We start from the raw sequence: 24,053 nt of genomic DNA on the forward strand, positions 1-24,053 counted from the left end.
GTTGTTGCTAAGGGTCGTGGGCAGCAGAATAAAATACTTGGGGTCTTTGATGAGAATGGAGCTTGGTGTAAGGAGTTGGCTGCGGTGCAGGGCGCTTTTATGTCTTACTTTTCTACTCTGTATACGTCAGAAGGATGCAATAATATGGAGTTAGTACTTGACACCATTCCGAGGAAAGTTTCAGATGAAGTGAATGGCAAGCTGCTTCAAAAATTCAAGAGGTGGGAAGTGGAAGTAGCTCTGAAACATATGGGAGCTACAAAATTTACAGGAGTGGATGGAATGTCGGTTTTATTCTTTACAACCTACTGGTCAGTTGTTGGAGATGCAGTTTATGATTATTGCTTAGGTGTTTTAAATGATGGAAAATAGTTGGATGATTTTAACCATACCCTAATATCTCTTATCCCAAAAGTTACAAATCTGAAACATGTTACTGATTTCCGACCCATCAGCTTGTGTACCATTGTGTATAAACTGATCTCAAAGACTATGGCCAACAGGTTGAAGACGTTCCTGCCTGAGATTATTTCCAGCACTAAGAGTGCTTTTTTTCATGGTAGGAATATACAAGACAATGTCATCGCTACCTTTGAAACAGTGTATACAATTCAAGTTCAGAAATCTACTCCGGATCCGAAACTGGTACTCAAACTGGATATTAGCAAAGCCTATGATCGGGTGGAGTGGACTTTTTTGGAGGAAGTTATGAAGAAGCTGGGGTTTGTGGATGTGTGGATTAACTTGGTAATGAGATGTGTTAAGTCAGTGTCTTCCTCCATCTTTTGGAAAGGCCAACCAGTTGGGATGTTTCGGCCAACTAGAGGAATTCACCAAGGTGACCCATTATCTTCATATCTTTTCCTTCTTGTGTCTGAAGGTGTATCTGGTTTACTCCACAGGGCTGATGAGGTTGGTATGGTTCACGGAGTACAAGTAGCTTCTTCTGCTCCATTTATTTCCCATCTCTTATTTGCAGATGACAGCCTTCTATTTGTGCATGCTACGATTCCGGATTGCCTCCATTTAAAGCAATGTCTTTTATTATATGAGTGCAACAGGGCAGCGGATTAATTTCCAGAAATCGGTGTTGTCTTTTGGCCCCAACGTTTCTAATAAGAGGAAGGCTGAGATACAGGAGATCTTTAATTTGCCAATGGTGGATTTCCATGAAAAATATTTGGGGCTCCCAACAACTATTGGCAAGAATAAGAAGGATGTGTCTAGGAAGATGAATGAGAGATTGGATTTTCATTTACAAGGTAGCAAGGGAAGTTCCTCTCAAAAGCGGGTCAGCTTGTTTTGATAAAGGTCGTGGCTCAAGCTATTCCCACTTATTCTATGAGTGTGTTCCAATTGTCAATCGGGGTGTGCAAAAAATTCCAGTCCAAGGTTAGTCAATTTTGGTGGGGAAAGGGTGGTGGCGCTAGGGGTATTCATTGGTGTAGTTGGGAGATGCTTTGTGGACGTAAGGAAGATGGAGGTTTAGGATTTCGGGACTTGAGACCTTTCAACCGAGCCATGCTTGCAAAAACAGTATGGAGAATTTTTTGGAGCAAAGGATCGTTAGTCAATGATATCTTGCAAGCCAAGTATTTTCCGAACACTTGTTTCTTGAATGCTTCTTTGGGAACCACTCCATCAACAATATGGAGAGGTTTGTTATGGGGAAAACAAGTAATTGACAGTGGTAGTAGGTGGCGAATTGGTGATGGCCAGAGAGTTAGCATTAAAGAAGATCGATGGTTACCATGTCCAACCACCTTTAAGGTGGTATCGCCTATTCCCATATCGACGGAGTGGAAGGTGGAGAGCCTGCTTACTGAGATCGAAGTGTGGAACGTACCCCTGATTCACTCTCTTTTTCTTACTCATGAGGCTGAGATGATTTTAAGTCTTCCAATGGGTCTGCGTACAATCCCAGACAGACTTATTTAGCACTATACAAGGAATGGTAGTTTCACTGTGAAGACCGGGTATTGGGTAGCCCGAGAGTTGTCAGCCAAAAAGGGAGGAGTTGTGGCTGGGAGTAGTTCATCCAATGTCTCAACTATCTGGAAGAAGGTCTGGGGCCTTAAGGTACCACACAAGATAAAGCTTCTCTTATGGAGGGCCATGCATAATTATCTTCCTTGTGGTCAAATATTCCAGAAAAGAAATATTGTGAATGAGGCAAGCTGTAGGCAATGTGGTGCACATGTAGAATCAGCCATTCATGTTTTCTGGGAGTGTCCTAAAGCTAAGAGAGTGTGGAAGCTGTCGTTCTTGAGTGAAGTTTGCAAGACATGGAAGGAGCCCTCCGTGATGGATCTATTCTCATATGTTTGCAGTATAGCAGTAGGGAGTGACCTAGAAAATTCCGGGTATGTTGTTTGGTGGCTTTGGAGAAACAGGAACTTACACCGACATGAGGAGAAATTCTTAAAGCCTGAAGAGTTGATAGCTGCGATTGGGGAGTGGCAGACACAATATGAGGCGACCAATGCCAAAATTATGCATTCGAATTTGACAGGCTCAGAAACGGTAAGATCTACAACCATTCCACATTTGAACTCCCTAGTCTGGTCTCCCCTAGCCCGGACTGCTTAAAGTTGAATTTTGATGGTGCTACTGACATTAAAAGAGGAGTATGCGGTGTGCGAGCAGTGTTGCGTGATCAGCCGGGTAGTTTGATGTAACGTCCCGAACCCAAATTTACCAGTTTACTAGTCTTTCGGACGGTAAACGAGAGTTATTTTTATTTTCGGCTCCGTTTCGACCTTTTAGGGGGCCCTAAAAGTTGACTTTTTGTTCGGATCAAAATTTGAGAAAATTTTCTTCATCAAAGTCGTAGAGGACGTTAAACCAAACGTGTGCATATGTTATACGTAAAAATCGGAGTTCGTATGCGAAAGTTATAAGCGAAAAGGTAAAGACTGTTCATAGTAAGTCAGTATATATTTGAAAAATGAGAAAAATTCAGTCACCGTCCCCAAACTATGCTGCCAAGGCCAATTTGATACCCGAACTCTCAAAAGTATCAATGTGATACCCAAAGACGTATTTTGATATCAACGTGATACTTCCGTCAAAAATCTCTTACGGCGCCGTCTGTTTGCTGACGTGGCAAGCATCTGGGTCCCATGTGATATTTTTATCAAGGGTAAAATTGTCTTTCTCTACTAATTAATTAAAATAAAAAAAATCAAAATCAAAATAAAAAAACAGATCGAGCTCTGTCTCTCTCTCTCTCCCTTTCCCAATCTGATCCTCTCTCCTTTCTATCACAAAATTGGGAATGGATTTGTGGATTGTGAGCTCTCTCTAAACCATGGCCACTTCCTCCTACCCGGAAACCCCCCAGACGTCAAGAAAGTCCAAGAACACGTACACGTGGAAGGGTTTCGACGCTGTCCCTAACGCCCTGAAGGAGCTCAGAGAAGAAGGCCTGGATCTGACTCCGATCCCGGCGGCCTGCAATAACAACAACAACAATCCCCTGGATGAGACCAAGAGGGAAAAGTCTCTAGCGCTTCTGGCGCAGAATTTCGTGAAGCTGTTCGTGTGTACCGGATCGGAATCGGAATCGATTTCTCTTGATGAAACTGCGAAATTACTGCTTGGGGTAGGGGATGCACAGAATGTATCGGTGATGAGGACGAAGTTGAGGAGGATCTATGACATTGCAAATGTGTTGTCGTCGGTGAATTTGATTGAGAAGACTCATACGGCGGATACAGGGAAGCCGGCGTATAGGTGGTTGGGGCTGAATGGGAGAAGAGATGGTTTGAATTTGAATTCGGAGCCGAATTTGCAGCAGGCTAAGAAGAGGAGCTTTGGGACAGATCTGACGAATGCGAGTAGTAAGAGGAGCAAGGTTATGGAGAAGAGAGTTCAAGATCAGGGTGAGGTTGAGAACTGCAATTCGGATGGCTGTGGGGCGAAGGAGAGTTCGAAGAGCTACCAGTTTGGTCCTTTCGCTCCGGTGGCAGTTCCAAGAGCTAGGAAGGGTGTTGACATCAACAAGGTTTGCTGGGAGAGTCTTGGGGCTTATTATCTGCCTCAGTATCAGAACCAAGCGATTTGGCTAGAACAAAATCCCAGAAGAACAAGAAGAAAAAAAGAAGAAAAAGAAATGAAAAGAAAAAAAAAATGAATTAACAAAAAAAAAGGGTAAATTGGTCATTTCACTTTTTTTTAGGGCCCACATGCTTGCCACGTCAGCAAACAGACGGCGCCGTAAGAGATTTTTGACGGAAGTATCACGTTGATATCAAAATACGTCTTTGGGTATCACATTGATACTTTTGAGAGTTCGGGTATCAAATTGGCCTTGGCAGCATAGTTTGGGGACGGTGACTGAATTTTTCTCTTGAAAAATTTACTGTGGTAGATCAGATTCTACCATTCTCTCTCTCTCTCCTCTCCGTTTCTCTCTCCCCGACCCCGTCAACTTTGGCCGGCAGTTTCTCCCTCGTCCGGCAACGGATTTGGACAAGGGCGGCTGCTATGGAACCATCTCTTCCTCCTCTTCACGTCTGTGGTATTTTGGTGGCGCGATTTGGGCCGTAAGAGGTGCAGCAAGGCGGTGACCGCGGTGGCATTTCGGGTCTCCGGCGATTTCGCGTTTTCCGGTAATTTCCGACCGTTCCACCACCCATAGCATGGAGTCCTCGTCTTCGTGGTTCGACCCATGACAGTGGGTAACCTCAATTTTGCAGGATTACGGCTAATCGACGACGAGAACCTCCATATGGATTTGAGGTAAATTAAAGTATCTAGACTTGAAATTGAGCTTGGCCACAGTTATGAAAGATGCTTAGAATGTTGAGTTGATGATGCTGGTAAAATTTGGTAGCCAGATATGGTGGTTGACCGGCGGCTCGTGGGGCCCAACCGCAGCCGCCTGTGGCGGCACGTGAAGGTGCGTCCGGCCGTTCCTGGTGAGTTGTTTTGGTCTGTTGGATAGTACTTGTTGTTACGAATATATAGATATGAGTTTTGTAACATCCCGTATCTTAATTCACCGGTTTACTAGTCATTTGGACAGTAAACGACAATTTGATTTACTTTTACTCTTTTTCGGTAACTTTAGTGGCCCTAAAAGTTGAGTTTTTGATCAGGTCAAAATTTGAGAAAACTTCCTTCGTGAAGGTTGTAGAGGACGTTAAACCGAGTTCGTAAACATGTGGCACGCTAAAATCGAAGTTACTACGAAGAAGTTATAAGGGTTTCAAGTCAGTGGCAGTTTTGTAATTTCGCTGAAAACGTATTCTATAAATAGCAAGTCTGACTTGCCATTTCGGGAAATACCCAGAAAATTCCAGATTTGCTTCTCCCGCCGACCTAACTTCCCGACGTCACTACCGCTTCGTCCGACCACCTATGGCCATAAAATTAGTACCTATCTCTTCGTCTTGAAACAAGCTTTCCATCAATATATCCCTTGCATCCTATCATGCACTATAGACGACGAATCGAAGCCAAGAAGTTTACTGTAGCAAATTGGGTTTTTTGGCTATTTCTTCAAATCCCGGCCAAATCTGGCCAAATCGGATGTTGAGGCTAACTGGGCTTTGTTCCTCTTGCGATGTTCTACCAACCTACCAAGTTTCATCATCAAATTTGAGCTGTGGAAGGAGAATCGGAGATTTGAGCAAAATTGAGGGTTTTGTTCCGATTTTCAGGTAAAAATCGACCCTGTACACTCAAAATTGATCAATATTGTAGTTATGAAAGATGCTTAGAATGTCGAGATGATGCTGTGGTGGTCGGAGGAGGAGTTGGCCGTCGCATGAACAGTGGCAGCGCGTGAACAGTGGCGGTGCTTGAACAGTAACTTAAATTCTATTTTTAGCTAATTAAATCACATAATTGATGTAGAGTTTGTATATGTGATTTTGATAAAGATTGGAGAAGTTCTGAATCGATTATGAAATTCTGAAATTTAGAATTTCGATTATCGATTTACGTGAATCCGACCGTCGGATTTCTTTCAAATTTGCTTTAGAAATTGTAAATCGATGAATATAAGTTATTGGTGAAGTTTGGATGAATATCAAGGAGAATTGAGGGAGTTAAGATTAAAGGAGATGTTTAGGAATTCGATTTAATTATCGTAAATTTTAATTTCCGTCCTGTATTTATTTATTTATGAGCGTTATATTATACAGGACGTGAGGAGGAACCACACAGGGAGAAACTTCGAATAAACAGCAAGCTTAGCTGTGTACTGTGAGTGGACTTTTATTTTTAAAGAATGATGCATGCATTTATTTTTTTCCCGAAATAATAATTCATTTATCATTTTATTATCGAGCATAATATTTTGCCTTGGATTATAATTTTGGCATTGTTTTTCCATGTGAATTTCAGATACGAATCTATTATGCTCAGATTTGGATTTTATGATTTGTTTTCGGAATATGATTAAATTTTCGGAGATTAATTATAATTTATTTTCAATTATGATTCGGGAATGGATTTTGAGCCTTTGATAAGTATCTCCGATATATGGCTTTTATTTGAAATCATGATTTAAGTGATTTTCGACGAATTACTTTCCGAGGTGATTTCCGGAATTTATTAATATATTTTATTCGTCGATATTAAGATTTTTTGGAATATTTTTCGAAAATGGGATTTTCGATTGAATTATTTTATTGATTATTTCTTGCCTAATGGTTTATGAATTCTAAATATTTTGGCGTGCGGGGCCACGTCATTGGAGTATATATTTTCTTGAGATTTTCCGAGTATGGATGGGATTCATACTCGTGTTTTGTTGCGAGGTTGGGGAAGCCTTACTGATTTACTGGTTTTCGATTGTTTTTCCTCACCATACTCGGGTCATTCGATTAGGTCTCCTCCTCACTTACTTTGTGTTTGTGAGTGGCAGTTGAGGTAGTTTATTCTCCTCCTCACGTGAGTGGTAGTCGAGGTTATTAGTTCTCCTCCTCACACAATCTATGTGTGGGTGGCAGTCGAGGGTAGGTAGAGCCTAAGGGGCTCTTTTACCCGTATGGTGATCTCTTCCCCATATCCTATTATTACTTGACTAGCGGGGCCTAGTTCGATTTCTCTTAACCAGCGGGGCTGGTATGTTTTCACGAGATTTTGAGTTTAAAGCAATATGTTTTATAAACGTTGCATGCATCGAGGTTTTATAAATTTAAATAAGTGGGAGAGTATTCAAGTTTGCTTCATTTAAATCTTCTTAATTATTTATTTTTGTCCACTCACACTAACGTGTTTTTTTTCAATACTTTCCCCTGGGCCATTCGGTTTCAAATGCCCAGTTGCAGGCGAAATTAGTTGAGGTCGGGCGTACATGGAATTGAGGCATAGTCAACAGCATGGCTTCCGCGTTTGCCTTTGAATTAGGTTTTCCTTGTTTACCTTTCTATTAGAATTGCTCTGATTACCTGTGGAATTAATGTTATTCAAGTTGCGTTTTGGTTTTATGTGAATTGGACAATGTTGTGATTTGGGGAGCAGATGGCTCCAGGAGAATAAGGATTGATGATTTAGAAGTGTAAATGTTTCCTACAGGTTTTGGGTAGCCTACTTTTAGGGGAAGTTCCGCCAAATTTTCGGTAGAATTTCTTCTAAAGTGGGCCCCGCAGGGCCACTTCGGATTTCGGGGTGAAATCCGGGGCAGGTCCTGTCAAGTTTGGTGGGAATCGGAAGAGATTTGGTATCGATCGGAATTTCCGAGGTTCAATAGTTTGGTTATTGATTTACGAGAATTCCACCGTCCGATTTCTCTCAATTCTGCCCTAGAAACTTTGAATTAAAGAATTGGTGTTAATGATGAAGTTTTGGTTTAATCGGAGAAGAAATAGAAATGTTAATTTATAAGGATTTGATGTGGGAATCGTATTTAATTTCCGGATTGTTATTCACGAATTATAATTGTGTACAGGGCGACGTGTTGAACTACTGCTCGACGTAGGAAACCGGTTGCGTGGTCGCCTAAATAGTACTATGAGTGGACATTTATTTTACATAAATTGTGCATGCAGTATTATTATTATTTTCCGATTGAGATTTAATTTATGATTTGAATTATTGAGTTTTATGGTTTATTGAGTTTTGATTTATTGAGATTTATTTATGAATTACGAGATTAGTACTGAAATTCCTTCCCGAGGGCTTTTAGTAGATTTTCGAGATAGTTATTTATGAGTTATTGAATTGGGAAATGATTTCCAGGAAGTGATTGATTAAGAAAATATTGTGAGAATTATTGATTTCGAATATCGATTTATATGGTGATATACGAGTACGAATGATTTAGCAAATATTTGAGCTTGATCGAATTATCGAGATTTCTTAAGTTTTGAGCTCCGCACTTATCAGCTTTGAAGTTATATTGAGATTTCTTTCCGAAAGCATTTATTGATTTACCGAGGATTTATGCTTTCGAGGATTTATTGAGATATTGAGCCTTGAGTTATCGAGATATTCTTAAGTTATGCTTTCGGTGAATTATTGGATTAATATCGGGTTTCTTTCCGAAAGCAATTATTTTTAAAGAGATCGATTCCAGTTCATTGAGGAGGTAAATAAGTCAGTGCATGCATGCATTACCTGGTCGGCAGTCCCCTCTAGGTAATAGTCTGGGCGGCAGTCCCCTCCAGAATATTCCGGTCGGCAGTCCCCTCCGATGAGTCATCTGGTCGGCAGTCCCCTCCAGATGACATGAGGTAGTTAGTCGGCAGTCCCCTCTAACTACCTATGGTTAGTCGGCAGTCCCCTCTAACCATCACCTCCTCGTCCGGTCGGCAGTCCCCTCCGATGTGTCACTGGTCGGCAGTCCCCTCCAGGTGGTATGAGATGATTAATCGGCAGTCCCCTTTAGTCATCGTCTATTTTGAGATATGATTCAAGATATGAGTAATTTAACGAGATATTTGAAATATCATTATGTATTTGAGGGATTTGAGATTTTAAAGAGATTTCGAGATGATCGACATTACATAATTGAGATTTCAATAGAGATGATGATTAAGAGTGTTTCTAAGACTGCATGCGAGGTTTTAGAGAATAACTTGGGAAAGCATTAAGTTTCACTTGTTCATTTGAAATTACTTATTTTTCGTCCACTCACTCTAACTATTTTCAAATGTTTTTCCCCTGGGCCCTTCAGTTTCAAATGCCCAGTTTGCAGGCCAGTTTAGCTTGAGGTCGAGCGTACATGGGGTTGAGGCATAGCTGTCATAGCTTCCGCATTATAAAAGTATCGGTCCTTTATCTTGTATTCTATCTTCTTGTACGCCTGTGCATTAGATTGCTCTGATAACCCATGAGATTAATATTCTTAAGTTCAGAATTGTTTTGTGAAATGGGAGATGTTATGATTTAGGTAGCAGGGTGGCTTCAGAAGATTAAGGGTGGGTTATTTTAGAAGTGTAAATGTCTTTCTACAGGTTTTGGGTAGTCCGCTTTTAGAGGGAGTTCCGCCAAATTTTTGGAAGAATTTCTTCTAAGGTGGGCCCCGCAGGGCCACTTTGGATTTCAAGGTGAAATCCGGGGCGGGTCCTGTCAGTTGAAGGGGGCGTTGGCTGTATCCCAAGTCAACAATCTATCCCCAAGAGCAATGGAATCTCTGGCATTATTGCATGGTCTCAGATTTGCACTTCACCTTGGTTTTACAAAGTTGGAAGTTGAAGGTGATGCTCTGACAATTTTAAATGCTTTGCATGATGAGAGTGAGGACCTAAGTTCGGAAGGCCATATCTTAGAGGAAGTCAAGCTTGTAGTTAAGTCTTTAGCTAGTTGTAGTTGGCGGTTTGTGAAGCGCGATTGCAACAAGGTTGCACATCGTTTTGCAAATGAAGCCTTGAGTTTAAGTCAACCTTTTTTGTGTTTGGAGTCAGGGCCTAGTTGGTTCCATCAGTGTGTTAGTATGGACTTCACTAGTGAAGTCTAAAGTATGCAGAGTTTCGGGTTGAAGCTCTTTGCTACTAATCTCATTGTAATCTTCATTCATTAATGAATTTCTTCTTTGATAAAAAAAATAAAAAATTATGACATCTTTCACCAAAACAAGAGAAATATCACAACTTTTCTACGTTACATTTGATTCGGAATTGCAACAAATATCTCAACTTTGTAAAACAATATTGACCAAAAAAAAAAACTTTGTAAAACAATAATGAATTGCCCAAAAATTCCAGACTTCTCATCTCTTTGCCATATACTAGTAGGGCCCACACCCTATGTGTGTGGGAGATATGAAATAGTGGGAAGTTTTTTTTCAATGGGAAAGTAGTGGGAAGTTTCTTTCACTATGCCAAAAACTGCATCACACTACACTTTTTAGACAACGAAAAAAAAATTTCTGTTGTGTGATCACTGAAACTGCTTCACACAACAGGTTTAATGAGATTGGCGTTGTATAAGGAGGTCGTACATCAATTTTTTTGGGTCCAAGATTATTGTACAACAGTTTTAAGGATTTGTCTGTTGTCTGAATGTAAAAAAAATTTCCCCCTCACCTTGCTCAAATTTGGGTCGAAATTTTGACTCACCTTGCACAACAGTACTGTTGTATATGTTGTATGAGAGTAAGTTGCAAAATAACATACAACGCATTTTTTTGTTTCCGTTGTGCAAGTTTGGAAGAAAATCACATGTACCCCAAAATGTGAGTGAGTAGCCCCAAAAAGGCCAATATTTGAGTGAAATGCTGGTACACGATAGTAAGCTCCTACAATGGAATGACTTATTTTTGTTGTGTGAATGTGCGATGGTAATCCTAGGTGGGAAAAATGAGTTTGTCCCTTTGCACTAGGCAGGAGATTTGCTAGTTGGATCTATAAGCTGAAGTTTCATTGTATATTATCAGACAACCAAAATTATTTTGTGTGTTGTCTGAATTGGTTATACAAATAAAAAACTAAACTTAAATGCACTTTGTCTACCACACTCTGACAAGAATTAATAGCTAGGGCATACATATTGTCTCCCATCTTCGACAAAACAGCAAAACTTAAATGTACTTGGCCGTTTTCAACACTGGGGTAGCTAGTCTTCGACAAAAACCTGAAAACTCATATCTCAAAGCAAAACCCCCGCCGTGTTCTTCTCTTTACGGATCGAACCCATCTTCATCTCCAAACCCATCTTCTTCTCATAACCTATCTTCTTAGAACACCATCTTCTGGTTGTAATTTAGATATTCTTGTTGTCTGTTGGTACTTAGTAAATCTTCTTGAGTGGAAACCTATGTATGTGTGTGCATTGAATGAAACAAGTTTAGATTTTTTTGTTGTTCTGAAGTTGGTTTTGGTTTTCGAGTTGCAGGGAGGAATCGAAGTTCTAAGAACAACAAATCTGGGTCGAAATTTGCTTCTGATTCTAAAAGTGGATCTCGAAAGAAAATCAAATGTCAATGCTGTAGGATACCATTCCCATTTTGTTGAACTTCAGGTGTGTTTTTTTGGCTTAAGGATTATTCATATTATGAGCTCAAATTGCAGTTCGTTTTGTAATGTATACTACACAGTGTTTGAGAGCAAAAGAACTTAACTTTTTTAGAGGTAGACTTATGAGAGTGAAACTGGTTTTCCTGTTTTTTTTTTTTTACATATAGTAATTAAGTTAAAAGTATAAATAAACCGCCTTGTGTTCTGTTCTTGTAATCAAGATACCTAATTGAAGTACATAGTAATGTGAACTGGTCAATGAGGGTGGCTTATATGTTGAGTTCTTTTCCCACTTTTGACAATGTGAATAACTTTGATAATGCATTGAGTTTTGGTGAAGTATTGATGTAGGGATTTCAGTTCTCTATTAATTTAGTCTGGATATGCTTTTGGTTTATACAAAACAGGAGTATTTAATTTTGAAGGTCCGCCTTAAATTCTCGGCTCCATGTTTTGGTTTTGGTTTTGCTTTTAACCACTGCTTTTGTTGTATAGGGTTTTATCCATTAGAGTTGGGAGATTGAAGCTAGCTAGAGTTAAGCAAGAGTATTGCTGGGAGCTTAACTAAAACTACCATCAGTATGTGTTACCTTTTCTTACTATTTCAACTCAAGTTGGCAAGTCTCAGGCCGCTGTGTTCCATGTCACTTTAATTTACTTATGCTCGCCTTCCTATCAAATTGAGGTCCATTTAGTTTCAAGTTATATGGGTAGTCAGTTTCTACATCAAACACAATGGCAGTGCTAACTTCAGCTCGTCCAATCCATTCAAATCCGAAAATTAGTCTAGTATTGTTCAGGCCAATGATGCCATGCAAATCTTCCTTTCAGGATATGAAATATGACCTGGGAGACAACAGGGTGGCTACCCTGTGGGATTCATTTTTCTATTTTTAATCTAACCCTTCAGTAAAATATTAAAAGAATCTATCTTTTGACTCTTGGATAGAGCCTTGCAATATCGACGTGTCATCTCCTTTGATGGCAGTGTGCTGTGCACATAGAAATTTGATAAAATAATGGAACATTTTGGTAGCAACCATCTTAGAGCAAGTGCACCTGTAGTCAAGAAAAGGCAAAGTCGAGAAGTCAAGAATTCGACCAGTCAAGTTACTATTCACTGCCACTGGACATGGGTTTACACCCGTTGTTTTTCTTGCCCGGTCAACACTGTTCATTATTATATAATTTTAGGGGGGTCTCGAAAATCGACTTTTTACACATACATAATTTGGGAAAACTTCCTTCATGAAAGTTATAGAGATCGTCGATACGATCTCGTGCATACATGGAACGCAATATTCGGAGTTCCTATGAATTTATTATGAATTTTTGAAATCTGAAAATTTTCTATAAATAGCAAAAAAAAAAAAAAATTTCTATTTTGTTTCAAAGGACGAAAATTTTTCTTTTTTGCATTTTTCCCCCCTCCGGTTCTCTCTCTCGCAGCTGCACCAGACCTGGCGGGTTTTGTCCGACCCGACCCGGATTTTTCTCCGTCCTCCGGCCAAGGACCCGCCCCCCCCCCCCCCCCCCCGAGGTCGCCTCACCTCGTCCGGCCGCTCCGTGGCGTCAGCCCGCCCAGACGCTGCCCCAGGCCGAGATCGAAGCAACCCAGGCGGGTCTGCTTGCTGTTACCGCTTCAGTTCCACGATGTTGCTGCCCCGAGGTCGCCTCACCTCTTCTCTCTCCGCAGACGTCACCCACGTTTGGGTGTGGGCCGAGCTGGCACAGGCCTTGGCTGGGCAAGGAAAATGTCATCCTCTTGCCTTTTTTCTTGACTGAAGTCAAGAAAGTTCTGACTTTGCCCGGTCAAGGTTCTGTTGGTGGAAGATGGTTTTTTTTCTTGCCCGGTCACCACCTCAGCAAATCCTGACTTTGCCTGGTTAAAGAGTAACCGGTGGACTTGCTCTTAGGGGTTGAGGGTTGTTTTCTCTAAAATAATGCTCTTTGTTCTTAATTTGCTGATTATATGCTTTCAAATAACAGAGTCAAGGCAGCCATTAATTACCAGACTCTCTCTCCAAAGGATTTAGCAAAGTCTGCTTTCAGAAGGGGGCTGGTCGAACTTGCTGGTATTTTTTTCTTCTGTTTGCAGAGGTAGTTTTTGCAGTTCTTGTGATGTCTTAGACTTTATAACGTCTCGTTTCAATATTTATAATTCCTCTTGTACTCTTAATTTTATCTTATATATATCTTTCTTCATTTCCGTAGTGCCCTAGCAATGAAGTTCATCAGCCTTTGGACCTTGCTCTTGTCTTCGTTGGTACAGAGGTAAGAACACTGGATATCCTCCTATTATCATGTAACTTTCTTTATGTGTTCCAAATTCCAAAGAAATCCTTTTTATATTTGCTACCTGTTACTATAGCTGGAGAAATATGCAAAACTAAGTCAATAGTTTCATATGATTCATGACTTCCTATGCTAACTTAAATTATTCTGGATTGTTTGTAAGCTCGAACTTAATTTGGCCATTCATGTTTGTTTATTTTTCAAAGTACTTTATGTTTTCATATTTGGCCAATTAATGCATAGATGATTTGCTAGAATCAGCAGTCTGCTTGTTTTGCATTAAGTATGAGACCTTAATCAGCAATCTACAATTTACAATGAGTATAACCATTACACTCTGTCACTGTCTAAGAACCATACAAGGCCTTAATGGTTATGATTGAGACAGCTTCACTTTTTGGATGTGGCTTTGTTATTGACATTGTGATACAGTGAAAACCTTTTTGCTGTTGTTTATTTTTGGGGATACTGAAATAATTCCTTTGTTTCTTAGTTGCAATCTTCGGATATTTCTGCAAGCAAACATGCTGATCTAGCTCTTGTGGACTTACTCAAAGTAAGTAGAATTTGCTAAATTGCATTTAGTCTTTGGTTGGAGTTTATGATTCAGGAGTCAGATCACAAACTACTTTATTTTTCAAAATTTCTGCTTTATTAGCTAAAATTCTATGGTCTCGAACAGGTCTCTTTTACACAATCAAATTTCTCCATGGCATTTCCCGATATTGCTGCATCAGAGAAGGATGCTATGGAAAGTTCTTTAGTGTCAAGGATGTCAGAGATCTGTGGGCAGAATTTTGGATTCAATAATGTTCGTTTCTCGGAGTCATGCTCTATGGACAGTGATAATGTTCAAAAGCTTTCAGACATGCATTCGGTCCATGTAAGTCCACTTGATAATTGTGTATTACATTATAACTTTTCAGAAACATCACAAAGATTTGGTATATTTTTTTTCCTCAAAAAATTGGACAGTATTATCTTCTTTTGAGGATGGAGAAAAGATCAAGTGGGGAAGCAGATTTGGTGGTGTTCTGCCACAAAGGATCTGATTCTTCAAAGGAACTAGAACACCCACATTCAGAGAGTAGGTTAACTTGAACTCTACTAGTTGTTTATGTGATTAATTTACTCAAATCACAGTGGTCTAGGATATTTATTATAAGATTGGTCTAGGACAAAGCCATAACACATATTAAAGAACAATGTTGTAGTTATGTGTTGCATTTGCCTTATGTGATTAATGCTCGCCCTTGAGATAAAACATAAAAAGCAAAGCTTTGCAACTTAATGGCCGTTCAAAGCAGTTAATAGTGAAGGTGTCAAGGTGGTCCTTTGGTTTTGAACACTTCGAAGCAATGATTATCTTGTTACATTTGTTCAACCTTATATATACTATATGTGTGTGTTTCAAAATCTGTTTATTAATAAGTTGATAGTCTGTTATATATGCAGTCTTCCCTTACAAAGATCATGTCTTTACCAGCTGATACAGAAGTATACTTTGGTCATGAATATACATTGGTTACTTGGGTTTGCAATACCAGATGTAAAAATAAGTCTTTGTATTTTGTCTTTCTCTGCAGCTTCTTACTTCTGTCATTTTGTCATGTTGCTCATGGGTAGTGTGGCTTTTGATGTGGGAGTATTGTATGCAGCTTCTTGAAACAAGTTGATGTGGTGGCAGAAGCAGAAGAAAAAAAGAGGAGCAGCAGGAGCAAGCATTAGTCGTGGCCGAAGTGGGCAAGCAATCATAAATAGTCCAATAAACAATGATCCATTTCTAGCACACTAATGTCTTTGTCCCGGATGCAATGTTAAACAATAAATTGTCACCAATTCATGATTTTGTGGAACAATGACTAATACGAATTGTATCTTGGTGGATCCAATGTACTTTGAAGTTTAAAATATGGGTTAGAGTAGTATTACTTCATTTGATTGTTTGCATAAAATTTTATTTCCATTTGATCACTACTGTTCATTAGGTAAAATGAATGTTTAAATGATCATACAACAGATTTCCCATTTATCAGACAATGGTTTTTTTTTTTAAAATAAGTCTTCTAATTTACTCTCACACAACAAAAAAACACTAGGACCCCGTTGTCTGACAAGGCTTAACAAACAACGGACTTAAACAAATTCTGTTGTCTGAAAGCAACGGCTCAATTGCTGCACCTGGCATCTGCCGAGCCATCTGTCGAGCTATCAGACAACAGATTTAACACATACCCGTCGTTTGTGTGTTTCTCAGACAACTGTGTTCCACCGTTGTCTGAATTTTCAACAGACAACGGCTCGCTCTACAACGGTGGCACTCCAAATCAGACAACAGTTTCTGGCTGTTGTCTGATACATTTTTTGGCATAGTGTTTCTACCATATTTATAGCTATGTGATTTCTTTTTATTTTATATTTTTATTTATCTACTATTTTATGTATTGACGCTATCATCCTTAATAATTAATTTAGAGTTAAAGTTTATTAATATTTCAGGGCTATAATAGTAAAAAAAATCTGTTATGGTGAGTAAGCTCTTTTCTCTTAATAATATTTTTTTTTGAAAGGGGTTTGGAACCCAGCCTAGCTGGGAGGCTCAGCCCCACGCCCGGTTCCATTTATTATATTAATAGTAGAATTTTGCAACGGGGGGACATAAAACCTGAACCCCGTGCTACAGAAGAACAATTACAATAATCCTCGTAGAGTACATCCTGAATAATAGCAGGAGTTTCATCTAACCAAACATCATCTAAGCCAGAAACACTAGCAAGGTGTGCAAGCCTATGTGCAACACCATTTGCTTCACGAAAAATATGTCGGATTCTAACTTATTGAAAAGCAGAAAAATAGTCTTTGCAATCATCTAAAACCCGACTTTAACACTAATAATTTTGAAACAAAGTTAAACACGGAAAACGCGCCTACACTCGCCTGAAAACCTTAATTCCCCCTTTCTTCCGTCCGGCGGCGCGTCCCTTGGATGTCGTCGTCGGACGGGCTGTCGTCGATTCGCTGCTCTCTTAGCCTGGTGTGGTGTTCGAGATCTGATTGATAGGTTCATGGATCTAAACTGGATGTTGTGGGTTTCTGGGGCGGCATGGCGTAGCTGTATCAGATCGGTTCGAGGTGGGCGTGCTTTGGTGGTTGCATCAGATCGGTTCGAGGTGGGGGGTGGAGTCTGGGATCAGACCTGGTGTCCTCGATGGGGTGTAGGCATGACGGCGGCAGGGCAGCGCGACCGCTTTGCACTCGCGTCAGTTTTGCTTAGGCAGCTGGAATCGGATCTGGTTTCCGACTTGATCTGGTATGGAGATTGTAATGTTGTGGCTATGGTTCTGGTTTCTGATTCGCCAGTGGCTATGTTTGGAGTGGGACGCTGCATATCTGATTGGGTGGGCGGTGCTGGTGCTGGTGTGCCGGAGATGGTTGTCCGACAACGGTGTGGGTGGTTTGCGGTGGTGACTGCAGCAATATGGGCTGGGCCAAAGGGATGTTCCCTCCTCACTCTTTCGGTTAGACTGTGGACCTGGACTCAGAGTTTGGGCCCAAATTGGGGGTGATTTTACTATTTTTTATGTATTCTGGTTTTTACTTTTTGTTGAAAGTGGCTTTATGCCGGCAATAAGTCCCTACCCTATTATGGTAGGGCGACTTGGGTTTTGTCCCGGACTTCGCACCTTGTGTGCCTTGTCTGCTCTGGTTAGGCGGCGAGTTCCTTGCTTTGTCAAATGGTCGCAGCCTCCCAGTGGCAGGATGAAACTTAGTGCTACCGAAATTGTTTTTCTGTGGCAACATAGTGGGAAAGCTGTTAGTAATAGTAAATTATGGCTCCGCGTGAGCAAAATCTTTCCGGTATGTCACCACCTTTGTAAAGCGAATAGAGTAGCCAATGATGCACTCTTCGCTACTTGGTGCTTGTTAGAATACATAGATTTTGTGGAGAATCCCAGTTTTAATCTAGGATGTTCTCCCCATGCTTCTTGTTATTTGGGGTTTCGGTATCATGTCCCCCCCCCCATGTATTCTGAGGTTTCATTAATGGTCAAGGCTTGAGGGCAGCCGTACTGGCCATTTTTCAAAAAAAAAAAAAAACCCGACTTACCTTCGAGAAATTATCCTCCTCAGAATTGAGTGCAGCAATCAGCAAGGCAGAATCGCTCTCAATGTCAATTTCCGTCCAACCTTAGTGAATACCAAGAAGAAGACCAGCTCTGCACGCCTCAGCTTCCATATTAATGGCTGAGTGTGCATGCAGAAAAAGCCTTGCAATGACTTAATAATATTAAAGTTAGTGAGGTTGTAAATCTCATATCTTATTTACAAGGTCTGAAAATGAATATGGAAATTATTTTACACTTTTAACTCTAATTTTTACCCCCCTCATCATTTTCTTCAACAAGAAGGCGCCACCTATTCATCTTCAAGACCTTAACTTGAGCCCACGTCCGTCCTCTCCGATAGAAAACCCACATTGGCATCTGTGTCCCACTCAATCCCCTCCGTGATTTCTCTGTCCCTTTAACTAAATGAAAATCACAGAACCAAATTAAAGTCTTCAACTCCCTCCTCTCTCACCCTCTTCACTCCCCCAATGAAGACCACCACCACCACAATCACCACCGCCAACTCCAACACCAAGCTCATCCTCCTCCACCCTTCCTCCAACTTCCACAAACCCACCACCAATGCCGCCGCTTCCGTCTCCCACCGCCTATGGCTCCTCTTCTTCTTCACCTTCTTCACTCTCGCTTTCGCCCTCGCCCTCATCAACACCACCCTCCCCAACCCCACCTCTCTCTCCCCCACCTCCACTATCCCCCTCCCGCCCTCCGTCGCCGACGCGCTTCTCCACTACGCCATTTCCTCCAACGCCTCATCCGCATCGTCCCACATGTCCCTCTCCGAAATCACAGCCATCTCCACGGCCCTGACTGCCAGCTGCTCGCACCGGTGTAATTTCCTCGTCTTCGGCCTCACCCACGAGTCCCTCCTCTGGCACGCGCTCAATCTCAACGGCCGTACCGTCTTCCTCGACGACAGCGAGTTCCTCATCTCCAAGTTCGAACAGTCACACCCCTACCACGGAATCGAAGCGTACGACGTGTCGTTCACCACCACGGTCAAGGACTTCTGGTCCCTACTCTCCGCCACCAAGTCTCAAGTCCAAAACGACTGTCGTCCGGTGCAGAACTTGCTGTTTTCCGACTGCAAGCTCGGGATCAACGACTTGCCGAATCACATATACCAAGTCCCTTGGGATGTGATTTTGGTCGACGGGCCAAGTGGGTATTCTCAGTCGTCGCCGGGTCGGATGGCGCCGATTTTCACCGCCGGAGTTTTGGCCCGGAGCAAGAAGGGCGGCGGGGACAAGACCCATGTTTTTGTTCACGATTTTTCTAGAGAGGTTGAGAAGATTAGTAGCGACGAGTTTCTTTGCCGGGAAAACCTGGTGCAGGCTGTGGATTTGTTGGGCCATTTTGTTTTGGAGAAAATGGAAGATAACAGATTTGAGTTTTGTAGAAACTCGACATCATCATCACCATCACGATCTTCGTCTAAATCATCAGGGAATGAAGACGGTGATGATGATGAAGATGAAGATGATTAATTTTTGATGGGGTTTTTTTAATCTTTTGGGTTTTGTAAATTATATACAGTACTTTGTAATAATATTACATAGTTCTTTTTTTTTCTTTCTTGTTTTTGTTTTTTAAAGTTTTGGTTCTGTAGGTGGGAGTTGTTATTATATGCAATTTACAAAGTAATGATGAACGATCATGCTTTTGCTTTAGGTATCTGGAAACAACAACCTTTGAAACAAGGTAGGAAAAGTGAAATTCAAATTTCAATTTGTGTTGCATTTCTCTTTGTTCTTTATATTTTATGGCTAATGTGTATAATTTCTCAAAAACAAAACAAAAAACCAATATGTGAAGAGAGGGAGAGAGTAAACATTTAAACTCACGAAAATGGTGTCGGTGACCACTATGACACGAGTGGTGGTTATAGCAGTTGACCACACGTGTATTTCAAGGTTGTTATTTCTTTTGGCTAGGGGTGGTGCGTATCTTAATATTATGGAATTGGAATTTTAACTAGCCCACACGCGCCGCGACCCCGCATGATAGGGAACACGTGCAATGATTGGGTTAGGTGAGCGATTGTAAATGGGAAGCTTCAGAGCAGTGAGTGGGAATTAGAAAAAGGCCAAGGGAAGTGGGCCCCAGATTAAACTGTGCATTTGTAATCTGTCACAAGACGATGGCGGACGTTAAGGCGGAAGAGACATGATTTTAGCGGGAGAGTGTCGGTGCAACCGCGCCAGCACAAAATTTGGAGATATCAGGAGGAAAATTTCTCTATGCATGGGCGATGTAAGTGAATAATTTGATCCAGCAAATCTTAATCGTTGATATTTATAAGTAATTTTTTAATAATAAAAATATATACTTAGAGTTATCCAGCCGTCTCTTTTAAAAAAAAAAAAAAGGGTTATCCAGCTGTCTAATCTTGTTGGTGCAAGTGCACGTCGATGCACTGAATACTCTCTCATACCCGAACGTGCCTCATAGAAGATAGAAGATTGATTTACCATTTAACCTTAAACTCATTGATTCTTATTGTTTTAATCGAACTGTATCTGAAAATTTAAATAAGGCTTTAGTGAGGACTTTCAAATTAATGATTGGATGAGTGGTCCAAATTTTAGTTGAAATATTAATTCTACAACTCACATGTCATCCAACCATTAATGTAAAAGTCCTCATTTTAAGGTTCGCATTAGAGCCTCACACATGTAAATAATATGATAAGGACAGAAAGAAAAGGAAACATAACAAAATTTTATAACATTCTCTTTGAAACTCATAAAGGACAAAAAAACACACATCCATTATCTTTTTAGTAGTGGGAGTAGTGGTGGAAGTAGTAGTAGTAGTAGTAGTAGCACCAATTCAAAGTCTTCATTACAATATGACCTAGGATTTGCGTTTGCCACCTAGGGCTTGCCTCTAGATTTCTAGATCGTTGGTTATAATATATCTGCCATGAATATGAATATTCTCAGTTGGAATTGTAGTGGAATATGCAATGATACAACCAAGAGGGCTTTGGTAGGATCTTATATCTCAGAATCATCCTCAAATTGTCTTTTTTTTTTTAGATAAAATTCAGCTGTATGTCAAACTTTCTTGACTTGCATACAGTGTTAGGGTTTCAACACTATAAGGAGGTCTGAGTGATGGGAGTTCGCTGCCGCGGGCCCCAGGGGGGGTGGGGGTTAAGGTATGTTTTGGAATGATGATATGGTGGTTCAGCCGCGCATCTCGTCTGCATATCACATCAACCTGGTTATTGAAGGCGATCCAGGAGATCCTAATTGGCGACTGATCAAATTTTATGGCTATGCAAGGACAGCAGATAGGGACCGATCGTGGACGTTGTTAAGGGAACTCAATGACTTTGATTCACTTCCTTGGGTTGTAATCGATGACTTCAATGAGATTCTGAATAGCAGTGAGACGATTAACATATGTTAAGCGCTGAACGACAGATGAGAGGCTTTCGTGAAGCCTTAGGGCATGGTGGCTTTCTTGATTTAGGGTATCTTTGCCCTATGTGCAGTTGGTGGAACTCAATGACATAGCTGTGTCTTGATAGGGCTGTTTGTACCCCTTTGTGGTGTGACATTTTTGGTCACTCATGGTTACGTCACTGACCCTCCAATGATTTAGAACATGCTCCAATCTTGTTGAGGCTAGTTCATGTTACACCCTGTACCTCAATTTACCTATTTACTAGTAATTCGGACGGTATACAACAATTATCTTCACTTTTTAACTCTGTTTTGACTTTTAGGCGCTCCCAAAAGTCAACCTTTCATAGATTAGTTATTTAGAAATTTTCTTCTTGAAAGTTATAGAGGACATTAAATCGAGTCCGTAGACATGTGGCACGCTCAAATCGGAATTCGTATGAGAAAGTTATGGTCTAAAAACCTCGAGTTACCATTTTCGAACGAGAGTACATGCAAATAGGAAATTTAACATTTCGGGTAAGTGGAAGTCAGAATTCACCCAAACCCTAGTCAACTTTTCTCTCTACGTTGACCCGGTCGCCAACTCGACCCTCGCCGCTACCTAAATGGTGACCCGACAATATCTTCGCCATCCGGCTACCAAAATGCATGCCACCAGTCCCATCTGGATTGCTTCTTCCTCGCCTTGAAGCTGTAGTGGTGGTTTAGATTGAATCACGCCTACGAAGCAATTTCAACATTATTTGTGCAGCGGACGACCCATTTTCAAGACCCGATTAGAAATCCATTTTTCGGCCACCATTTCCGATTATAGCAGTTCGTTTTTGAAGCTCTTTGCACGTACAACCATCCCTCCAAGCGCATATCACGAATTCCAACGAGGAAGGAGAATCAAGCTTGGGAAGATTTCGGCCCCTTTTCCTTTTCGAGGTAAATTCCTGCCAAACCCGTTGTTATTTTGATTTGTCGTAGTTGAAGAAGTTGTTGGGGCTGTTGAGAGGAAGGTTTTGATGTAGGCCTTGAGCCGAGATTGGGTGGTCTGAGGAGCGGCTGGCTGCCGTTACTAGTGGCGCGTGGTAGCGCGTGCCGCTGCTTCTATTGAGTTTCTTTAGCTTGTTAGATAGAGCTCGACAATACGAACATGTTGAACATGTTGATGTAATTTTGTGGATTTTTGTGAAGGTTTGATATCGATCAGAAAATTCCGGAGTTTGGAGTTTTGGGTGTAATTTACAGAAATATGACTGTTGAATTTTCTTTGTTTCCATTCTAGAACGCTAGAATTGATGAAACAACAATGTTTGTGAAGTTTAGTTTGATTCTAAGGAGTTTTGGAAATTTTAGATTTCGGAGGGTGACCGCCTAGTTTTGCAGCTGCTCAACTAGGAAATCCTTACCCGTGACGACCTAAGTTGTACTGTGAGTGGACATTTTGTTTTTACTATATATAAGCATATAATGATTTTCGTAATAATAGTTTTATTTATTTGAGCATATCATTTGGTTTCGGAAATGGATTGAGAATTGTTAACTAGACTCAATTTCCATTATGATTTTCGAAAATGGATTTGCTTCAAGTATGAAATGATATGGAGCTTTCTGAAGAATTTTTCGAAACATGTTTACTAATTGAATTATGAATTTCATTAATCTAGCATATTTGATTATCGATTTGAGAATCTCTAGGTTTATTAATCACATTGATTTACTATATGTTTTCTCGAGCATGAAATTGTTATGAGATTTTTTTTTGTGCGGTTAGAAACTGTACTCGTGCTTTAGATTGCGATAATTTATTTATTCGAGATTTTTGGGGGATTGAAATTGATTTTCATTGTTTTATGAACTTTCAGAAAATGAGATTTTCGGTTTATGATTTTCTTTATGAATAGCTAAATCGCATTGGTTAATTGTGATTATTTGATTTTGATATCTTTTGATAATTTTTAGAGTATGATTGGGAATCGTACTTGTGCTTATCCTTCTTTTGCGATTTTAGTTTCATGCGAGATTTCTAGGGAATGTTGATTATCGATTTCGGATTTTCTTATCACCATACTTGGGTTGTATTTTATTGCTAGCTAGCTCATTTCTCCCCTTCATAATATCTAATGGGTTGTAGTCGAGCTTTTAGCCTGGGAGGCTATTATAAGAGCTTGTGAAGCTCCAACCTGAGCGTGGGAGGCTCTTTATTGTATGGCGATCCTTCCTTCCCCATATTCTACCTTTCTATTTAACCAGCGGGGTTGATTTGATTATACGAGATTTTCTTTAATCAATAAAGCTCTTGATGATTACTCAAAAAAAAAAAAAATTATACGAGATTTTCTTGAAGAAAAGTTTTATAAATGTTTGCATGCATGGTTGATTTGAAAAGATTAAAAGGGGAAAATATTAAAGTTCCTTTTAATTTCAGTTAATGCGAATATTTCTTTTTGTCCACTCATGCTAACATGTTTTTCGAATACTTTCCCCTGGACCCTTCAGTTTCAAATGCCCAGTTTATAGATTAGAATAGTTGTGGTCGAGCGTACCTAGAGTCGAGGCATAGTTGTCACTGCTTTAGCATTGTAGAGTTTATCTATCCTACCCTTATATCTTGTATATCCTATGAAACTATTAGATTGCTCCGATTACCAACCATTTGTGTACTTGTAAATTTGAGAAGTTTCAGTGTTATATATTAATATTATCTAGTTGTGACGTTGGTTGTGAATTGTGGGGAGTATGTTGGCTCCAGGAGCTGAGGATGATTTGGAATAGTACGAAGTTTTCGAATGTCGTTATAGGTTTTGGGCAGTCCA

General features: G+C 40.4%; 3 protein-coding genes and 2 long non-coding RNA genes across 6 annotated transcripts; all 5 read left to right on the forward strand.

The window, feature by feature from the left end:
* Positions 1-492: 492 nt before the first annotated feature.
* Positions 493-2,589, forward strand: LOC133735867 (uncharacterized). The gene is made up of 4 exons (XM_062163309.1): positions 493-916; positions 1,062-1,291; positions 1,387-1,906; positions 1,988-2,589. Exons 1-4 carry the CDS (start codon positions 493-495, stop codon positions 2,587-2,589), a joined length of 1,776 nt encoding a protein of 591 aa, XP_062019293.1.
* Positions 2,590-3,310: 721 nt separating this feature from the next.
* LOC133735869 (E2F transcription factor-like E2FE) lies at positions 3,311-4,712 on the forward strand. The gene is made up of 2 exons (XM_062163311.1): positions 3,311-4,006; positions 4,701-4,712. The coding sequence occupies exons 1-2, from the start codon at positions 3,311-3,313 to the stop codon at positions 4,710-4,712; spliced, it is 708 nt and encodes a 235-aa protein (XP_062019295.1).
* A 589-nt stretch (positions 4,713-5,301) lies between these two features.
* Positions 5,302-7,934, forward strand: LOC133735345 (uncharacterized). Of its 2 annotated transcripts, XR_009858951.1 has the most exons (4): positions 5,302-5,666; positions 6,153-6,213; positions 7,278-7,362; positions 7,531-7,934. It is a non-coding gene; the product is annotated as an uncharacterized LOC133735345 (long non-coding RNA). The 2 variants fall into 2 exon arrangements; XR_009858950.1 differs by having other exon boundaries at positions 7,278-7,934.
* Positions 7,935-11,292: 3,358 nt separating this feature from the next.
* On the forward strand, positions 11,293-15,602 carry LOC133740632 (uncharacterized). The gene is made up of 7 exons (XR_009861345.1): positions 11,293-11,415; positions 13,401-13,511; positions 13,626-13,685; positions 14,200-14,262; positions 14,389-14,589; positions 14,682-14,793; positions 15,293-15,602. It is a non-coding gene; the product is annotated as an uncharacterized LOC133740632 (long non-coding RNA).
* Positions 15,603-18,119: 2,517 nt separating this feature from the next.
* LOC133738852 (protein IRX15-LIKE-like) lies at positions 18,120-19,404 on the forward strand. Its single transcript, XM_062166524.1, has one exon. The coding sequence runs from the start codon at positions 18,304-18,306 to the stop codon at positions 19,318-19,320; it is 1,017 nt and encodes a 338-aa protein (XP_062022508.1). The 5' UTR covers positions 18,120-18,303; the 3' UTR covers positions 19,321-19,404.
* The last annotated feature ends 4,649 nt before the right edge of the window (positions 19,405-24,053 follow it).

Source organism: Rosa rugosa, chromosome 3 (genome assembly GCF_958449725.1).
Source record: "Rosa rugosa chromosome 3, drRosRugo1.1, whole genome shotgun sequence".
Taxonomy (NCBI): Eukaryota; Viridiplantae; Streptophyta; class Magnoliopsida; order Rosales; family Rosaceae; genus Rosa; species Rosa rugosa.

Coding starts and splice junctions, on each gene's coding strand:
- LOC133735867 (XM_062163309.1), top strand. CDS start 493: ATGGCCAACAGGTTGAAGACGTTCCTGCCTGAGATTATTTCCAGCACT. Junction 917..1,061: donor CCACAGGGCTGATGAGGTTG/GTATGGTTCACG, acceptor TGAGTGCAACAG/GGCAGCGGATTAATTTCCAG. Junction 1,292..1,386: donor GAAGTTCCTCTCAAAAGCGG/GTCAGCTTGTTT, acceptor AAAAAATTCCAG/TCCAAGGTTAGTCAATTTTG.
- LOC133735869 (XM_062163311.1), top strand. CDS start 3,311: ATGGCCACTTCCTCCTACCCGGAAACCCCCCAGACGTCAAGAAAGTCC.
- LOC133738852 (XM_062166524.1), top strand. CDS start 18,304: ATGAAGACCACCACCACCACAATCACCACCGCCAACTCCAACACCAAG.